Source organism: Gambusia affinis, linkage group LG08 (genome assembly GCF_019740435.1).
Source record: "Gambusia affinis linkage group LG08, SWU_Gaff_1.0, whole genome shotgun sequence".
In the NCBI taxonomy this organism is placed as follows: Eukaryota; Metazoa; Chordata; class Actinopteri; order Cyprinodontiformes; family Poeciliidae; genus Gambusia; species Gambusia affinis.
The window spans coordinates 6,979,576-6,987,535 of record NC_057875.1 but is presented as its reverse complement, the minus strand read 5'-3'; the positions used below and the strand labels follow the sequence as shown (position 1 = coordinate 6,987,535).

General features: G+C 35.8%; 1 protein-coding gene across 2 annotated transcripts; it reads left to right on the top strand.

The window, feature by feature from the left end:
• Window positions 1-1,991: 1,991 nt before the first annotated feature.
• On the top strand, window positions 1,992-7,884 carry saal1 (serum amyloid A-like 1). Of its 2 annotated transcripts, none has more exons than XM_044124430.1 (13): window positions 1,992-2,129; window positions 2,639-2,838; window positions 3,093-3,194; window positions 3,489-3,572; window positions 3,721-3,800; window positions 3,893-3,952; window positions 4,031-4,146; window positions 4,309-4,474; window positions 5,637-5,719; window positions 5,810-5,995; window positions 6,119-6,282; window positions 6,388-6,480; window positions 6,945-7,884. In XM_044124430.1, exons 1-13 carry the CDS (start codon window positions 2,126-2,128, stop codon window positions 7,020-7,022), a joined length of 1,416 nt encoding a protein of 471 aa, XP_043980365.1. In that variant the 5' UTR covers window positions 1,992-2,125; the 3' UTR covers window positions 7,023-7,884. The 2 variants fall into 2 exon arrangements, with proteins under 2 accessions (XP_043980365.1, XP_043980366.1); XM_044124431.1 differs by having other exon boundaries at window positions 1,998-2,129; window positions 2,643-2,838.
• Window positions 7,885-7,960: the final 76 nt, after the last annotated feature.

The window sequence follows — 7,960 nt, the reverse complement described above, 5'->3', positions numbered from 1 at the left end:
CAAAAGTTAATATTTGCTCTCTTCGAGTTATGGCACACATTTCATTATCTTAATTGCGTTGAACTATAAATGGCCCAGGATGCACTTCTGAAATGACGGAGCTGCATCCTTGATTGTCATAATTCCTTTTCTGCAGTCACGTTTACATGAATGAGATCTGGCATTGATCTTATTCCAATGTAATCACTGTACTTTACTAACTTTGTTTTTCCTTGTTTACCTCCTCGTGCATTTCAACGTTTTCTTTCATCTTACTGCATTTTTCTGTGTGCTGCATTGGAATGAATAAATGTAATTTATTTTAGTCATTTTTAAACTTTCCATTCTTTCAAGTGAAAAACACACAATTCTAAAAAAAAAGAAAACAAATACAAACAACAGAAAACAACACAAAACCAAAAGAGAAAACTAATACAGAAATATTTTCTAAACAATATTTATTTAAACTCCTGTCAAAAGTAAGAGTACAAAATGACTGAAAAATGGAACTGGAAGCATAAACTTTTCATATCTACACATTGTAAAGCATTATCATAATAAATCAAAAAAGCAGAATATTGGGACCATGCTTATAGAGTGACAGGCTTGAGCTATAATAGGAGTAAGTCGGAAGTTCTCTTTAAAATTTTCTTACTTTTCAATTTAAACTTAAGTTATTTTCACGTTGGAAGGCTTTATGTTTAAAAACAAATACAAAGCTAGCTGGTTTGTTCTCAAATATCATCAGGTTTAAGCTCCTCCAAGTGCAAACAGGGCTTTGAACCACTCCCACAGTGGGACAGCTGTGAAATGAGAAAGTGCTGTAGTTATTACTCTGCTGTTGATTGAAGGAGGATGTTGCACACTCTGAATTATCTCAAGACAGCGTGGATTACAGGCAGTACTTCAACATTTGTGTAATGATTGCTGACAATACTGTTTAACCTCCAGGACTTGTCATCGTTTCCCATAAAGCAACATGCGTCAAAATGCAGCACGGCCTGAGATGCCCAGAAAACTCAATACAGTGGACATCTGCTGCAGTGGTTTAATTTCAGCTGGTGGAAAATATTTTATCTTATTAGTATCTATCAAGATTAGCAATAATATATTAAAGAACAAAAGCTAAACTGTGAAGTTGTGAAGGCATATGGTGCTACAGTCAGTTAATGTCTAATGTCTAAATCAACTAAAATGCAGATACTTCAGTAAAAAAACATTGACTGAAGTTCAGTGTGGCTTATTTTCTTCAATAATTGCATAAAGTAGGACAATATTTGACACATTTTAGTGGAGTTGACTGCAAGCGCTGGATGTAAGGTTGTGTTATCCAAGCATAACCAAAGTGCTTCATCTGAATAATCCCTAAAACAACTCAGGTAATACCTACCTAATACCTAAACCATAAGTTTTGCTGCTGCAAAGCTCATACAGTTTGCTTAACCCTTATTCAACATGTGAACTTCCACTTTCTATCCAGAAGTGAACACAGGCTGCAACTCACAATGCTTAATCCAAAGATCAATTTCACATTGGGTCAACTAAACGTGTTCAACAAAAACACAAAGAGTGACAATGAAGGATGAGGTGAGAACATCTTGCATTATCAAATTTATTCTGAATGTCTTATTAACTTTCTACTACCATGTAAATGCTGTTTTTGTTGTTAATCACTAAACAGAGTGAGTTAGTAAAAAGAGATATTCATGTCCACAGACAGAATGGACAACACATTTCTATTTCTAAAAGAGGTTGGAAACATAAAATATGTCTGAACTCCTATCAAACAGGCTGAACAGTTTGTGTCATTACACTTATGTTTGGACTTTTAACTTCAGTTATGACAGTTTCCTATATGTTGCCATTTCATGTAATTCATTGCATTATTCAGAGGTCAGCAGTACTGCTTAAATAATAAGAAGACTTGAGTAAGACCTGAGGAGGACCTGACACTTTCGCTTTCTACCTACAGGGGGCGATATCTGTTTTTCATTCAAGTTCTCAACCACAACAAGATCAGTCGCGCATGCGCAGCCAATGTGACCATCATTCATGGAGACTGAAATTGAGCGGTGCTGCAATTTAAAATCTTCTAAAACTTTAATGTAACGTTAATAACCATATCTCTTTGCTCAGAACGGTCCCCATGGGTAAGTTTAAACATATCATGTTTATATTTGACACTTAATGTTAAGCTACTGCCTGTAGGAGGGACTTACGACGGCAACTAGCTTAAATATGTCTACTAAATGTGAATAGTTTCTGAGGCTTACGTAGCTAACGTCACGTGGTTTATAGGTATCTAACATTGGATTTTTCTAATCGACGATATATTTATGGGTTTAACGATATACTTTTCTAACAAAACTAACAGGAAAAGAGCTCTGAAACTGATACAATAACTTTCATTAAGGTAATATTTATTGCAGGAATATTTTTGGTGGATCTGTTTTACTGTTTATCACGTAAACATTTTAGAAACTAATTTATTTGTACTTTATCATTAAAATAATAGCTTAATACTGAAGGAAAGTCTATATAATATTCCTTAAACATTCGTGCTTTTCTGCTACGGCAATGATCTTTTAAGTCCGCATTAGCAAGGTTCATTCATGTTGAAAGACTGATTTATATTAAGCGTCTCTGTTTATTCCTTAAGACAGCGGTGTTGATGGTGCTGAGCCGGAAGAAAATGAGAGATCGTCGCCTCCAGCCGGACTCCAGTCTCCTCATATGGATCGTAACCCGTCGCCACCCCGGGACCAAGCTAATGGAGACGAGAGAGAAGATCTGGATGCCATCGGAGACACTGCTTACAGCAAGCACTGGCTTTTCAGCACGCTGACTCGACTCATTCAGGTAGGTGGACTGCCTTGCTAAATCCTGTTTCTTAATCACTAACTTTTAGTGTGTCTGAAGTTTAGACCAACATAATCTAAGCTAAAGTTGCATTTGGAACATACAAAATAGAATTTTCTTTTGTAGCAACAAAACTTCATTGTAGGCCATTCCCTTTTTTTTTTTGCACCCACTTTGAAGTTACTTTGAGCATCCTTTCTTTTTATGCACTGCTCCTAATATTTAAATCTCTGTAAACTCACACTGTTTTGAAGATGGTTACAGAGCATTCAGAAGAGAACTCAGAAGATCAGATGCAGCTCTCTGATGATGAGGAAGAAGATCTTTGCAGAATTTGGGATATGGCCATGGATAAGGTGCAGTATCTACCTTACTTGAATAGCCATATTCTGCTGCACATTAAACTTAAAAAAAGCTTAAATGCATTTATAAAGTTAATTGTAAACATCTCAATTCATTTGTGCCTAAAATGTAGATCTGTTGTAAAGATTGTGGATATTAAAATTAAAGAAGATTTACAACAGGAAATGTGGAATTAAACTGGAGTTTGCAGATCTGCTCTTACAGTGTATTTAGCTGTTGAATTTATAGGCATGATGTAACAATAATCCAGCTTTAATATTTGCTGCTTATGACCCTAATGCATGCAGGACGTGGCGGGTTTCCTACAAGAATTCAAAGCTGCTGATATCCTTCTTGGAGTCATAGCCAAATCTCGCTGCCCACGTCTTACAGTGAGTGAAATACTTTTCATTCATACCAGATTTCAATCTTAAATCATCAATAAATGTTCCTGTAATACTAGTACTATGAATAATATTTTTATTTCAACTTTTTTAGATAATTAGAACAATTATGTCTATAATTTTTTTCTTTCTCTAGGAAATTTGTGTAGGAATCCTTGGAAATATTGCGTGTTTTCCAGACACATGTGCAACTCTCAGCCAAAATGAGGATTTGGGGTGAGTGGTAACTAAGACCTCCAATTGTTTAATAAACACATTGCTCCTGCTATGTTTCTGATATCTAATGCAACTCTGTGGTGTGACCACAGTGCTGTGCTGTTGCTTCTTCTGGGAGATGCTGATCCCCCAACGATTCTAGAAACCAGCAGGTATGATTTTAATCTTCACTCACTAATGAAAATCAGGGACTAAGAGAGTGACATTAATTCCTCTCTTTATGTTTGCAGACTGCTGTTGACCTGTTTGTCTCAAAAAGACTTCTGTTCCCTGTGGCTTGAGCGAATACGACAGCAGACATCCGTGTGCTCCAGCCTCTGTTTCATCATGAGCAGTTCTACTAACAGTACTTTCATGTTATGCTTTCTATTTATTTGCTGATTACTTGTATTTGTTAAAAGAAAAAGAAACTTACATTTTCTTGCAGCACTGTGATTTTGAAGTTTTTCTCTTTGACTTTACATATCTGTTGCCTGCTTTCTAATTTATCCTCATATGCGTTATCCAGCTGATCTACTTGAGAAGGTGGGAGAGCTGATCGACAAACTGTTTGACCTTGATGAAGAATTAATGAAGTGCTGGATCAGATCTCAGCCGAATGATGAGAAGGAGCGAGATGGGGATACCGATCTGGATTTGAGCTTGTGTCTCCTTGAGGCAGCAAAGCAGCTCAGGTAGGAAAGGAGTGGTGTCCAAGTTTTGCACCCGTTCCTGACAGAGCCGATGCCTTTCATTGTGTTGCTAACTTTTCCATTTCTGTATTTGGACTTAGAAAGGTTCCATAGAAAAATATTAACTTTACCTTTTAAATATATAGCAAAAATAAAGAGAAGAGAAGCAGTGGCTGTGAAAATGCTGGCATGTAACGTCTTTAGGGCAGGAACAATCCTAAAAGTTTGGGTCGTACTCCCTTCCTTGTCAACTTCCGGCCAACTTACCAGCTGTTGGGAACAGCTGTAAAAATGACAAACAGGATCAGGTCACTACCTGACTCCATTTGAACCTTGTAGTATTCGGGCCACATTGATTAATACACACACAATGCTGTTTAGACATTGCATGCTCTGGTTATGGTCATGGATATATTAATAATTTGGCTCTTTTAAAGACATTGAGATAGGTTTCAACACTGGATGGATATTTCACCTCTTATTAACATTAACTGGGTGCATTTAAAAGTTTTCTTTTACTCAGCTGTATTTTTCCTCAATTTTTAAATATAAAAATCAACAGGAACGTTGTCCAGGGTCAACAGATATTTACAGAAATGTTAATTGTTGTGCATTGCCCATGCCAAATAAATTAATAAATAAATAATCCATCTAAAATGTTAATGAATGTGGATGAAGAAGAGTATGTCAAACATATCTCTACGATCTATGGAAAGTGGCATTGCAGGAGAATAAATAATTTCCTTGCGCAGTGAGATGTGTGGAGTGATTCAGTTAGAATCAAGTTTATTTTGTTGTTTTTTTTCTCTTTGAATCAATTAAACCATTATTTTAAAATTATGTTTTGTACTTACTAACTTTATCTTTATTTGAAGTTGTGTTTTCAGCCTGAACTAGACTGGTTCAAATGCATATTAAATCCCTTGATTTGACAGTTTGAGCTTCACTGCATGTCTTTCCTTTCTCTTTTTATCCTTCTTCACAGCCAACTACTAATGAATAAATGCCAAAAGTGTTACAAAAGCTGTATTTAAGAAAAAAGCTCATTTTTATTTGGAGCATGTTAATGATTTCACTATGCAGTAACAGACCTGTCTTCTGGCAAGAGCTTTAAAAAGCCACATTTATGTGAAGTTCCATTATATTGATCTCTATATTTTTGCAGGTCTGAGAGTCTCAGTGGTCTGGAGGTTTATCTTCACATCTTCCAACTTTTCACCACTGTAGAGGAGGGCATTCAGCTTTTTGGTAATATTTCTTTCATCAGATTTCAGTCTCAAGAGGTTCAAGGTTTAAACGTCAAGTTAAAAAAAGACATTACGTCATTGTTTTCCCCAGCGGCACTTGATGGACCTGGCAAACCACTGTGGGAGTTTGTTAGTGACGTTGTGTGCGAGGACTTCTGTCAGCCAAATGATCTTCCGGTTGTCCTGTATGAGCAGAAAAGCATTTTAATTCAGGCGCTGTCTGTGCTGCAGGCTCTTTATAGATGCCAGGATCTGTGGTGCAGCAGAAACGACACAAGTAAGTTTCCTAACATCTCCACTGTTCCAACTGATTCAACACTTTTAAGTCTTTTTGGACTGATATCCCAGGTCGACTTTTACCCTTCATATAATCTTAACTTGTTTGTTCCCCCCCATCCAGGTCTGTCTCTAATTGGGTCAGTCTTTCGGGTGTGCCAGCATCAAAGCGAGTCCAAAAGGGAACATTCCAACAAAGACAAAGCAAAGGATGACCAGCTGATGTCTGTTTCTCTTGCAGAGATTACCTCAGAGTTTCTAGCTGACATTTGCCTTAATATTACAAAGGTAATCTCACAGACCAATTAAATATTGCCATTTTTTACCTATTATATTCGACGTATAGCCGTATAACTGTAAATCATCTTGTGTTTCTGTACTGTTTCACTGTAGGACACAGTTGCAGATTTAATAAAGAATGACGACCTGACACAGAAAACCTGTCAAGCAGCTGCAGCCTGTTTGCTTCCCAATTTTAAGACTTCTGTAAGTTCTGTCTTCAGACATATTACTATTTGAACTATTCTTTTTTTATGAATTGATTTTATTTCATTTCTTTGCTGTAATGTCTGCAATCAGCTATTGTTACAAGCACAGATTGATATATCATTCTCAATGCACAACAATATTATCAAACTGACCAAAAAGAAGTGTTTAAAGTTTGATGTTTATAAAAAGCCAGATGTAATGTATCTTACATTAAGCATTTCTTGGAATAAACTTTTGTCACACAAGATCTGTTTTCAAATGAATGAAAAATTTTGCTAAAATAGATTTCAAATTCTCCTGAATAAATAACATTACTATGATCTCCTGTTTTTGCTATTTACATTGAAAGGTTTTCTTTTAGACCTGCTGTCTAATTAGTCTGACAGACTGTCCCACCTCATCACCTCCTGTGGAAAATAAACATGTTATTTCCACCCTTCCCCTTTTCTTTTCTTGTACAGTTTCAGCACCTGCAGGATGCGTTGTCAGAGGCTGATCCTCAACTGGCAGACATGATGAGGACACAGTTTCCTGTCTGAGGCTCCTGCTGATCAGTGTTAGCTCTCATTCAGTCTCCTGCTGCTTTTTATAGCAGTTAATGTTTCCTCTCCAAATATTTGTATTTCCATGCGGTACATATTATCATTAATGGTAAACTTTATTATTTCTTTTGACAACTTGATCTATGATTGGCTTATCTTGGCAAAATTAAAGATCCATACATGTTGTACAGTTTTTAATAATTTTTTTCTTAAGATTATATGTGCCCTTTATTGAATCAATGATGTGATAACATTTTTAAAGCAAACAGTAGGCCAATATGATTTCAATCAAAAGTACAAGACACCAAACACACATTCTTGTTTGTTTTTTTGCTTGATTGAGGATTTATAATTGCGACTGACACTTTTATTGATACCCTTGGTTGACATCTTTTGTTTAAAATGGTTTTGCTGGAGCATAAACTTGCAGTAAAAATATTGGAGAAATCCAAACTTTTTTTGGAGCATAACTACTGAGAAGTGGGGAAAATGAAATCCAACATCTAATAATTCTTCTTTTAACTCAATCGATGTACCATGCCTGGTGGTTTCTCTAACAGTTCCTAAAAATATACATATCTACCAAGTAACTGTTTTTATACTTTTTAAAATTTATCTTAAAAGACAAACTTTTTTCAAGGTTATTTTCTTTTCACCTGTCTTTACAAAGAAACATCCATGTCTCCAAGCAGCAATCATAACTGAGAAATGATGTTGTTGCTTTTATTGCAGTAAAATAAGATTTATTTTACCCGACCAAACAAAGATCATCTAAGATGACATTAATAATTGGTAAAAATGTTCTTCTCCACCTTTTAATTTGTGTGTCACAAACCCTAAAAATAAATGTTTTTTTATAGCCTGGTGCTCATTATTTACATTCATGTTTCAAACAATAAATGTTTGCCAGGTGCATTTTATAAGTCTACATTTCC

Excerpts from the sequence above, each read along its gene's own strand:
- saal1 (XM_044124430.1), top strand. Across the intron at positions 3,953-4,030 it reads ACGATTCTAGAAACCAGCAG|ACTGCTGTTGACCTGTTTGT; the intron begins GTATGATTTTAA and ends TTATGTTTGCAG. Across the intron at positions 4,475-5,636 it reads GAGGCAGCAAAGCAGCTCAG|GTCTGAGAGTCTCAGTGGTC; the intron begins GTAGGAAAGGAG and ends ATATTTTTGCAG.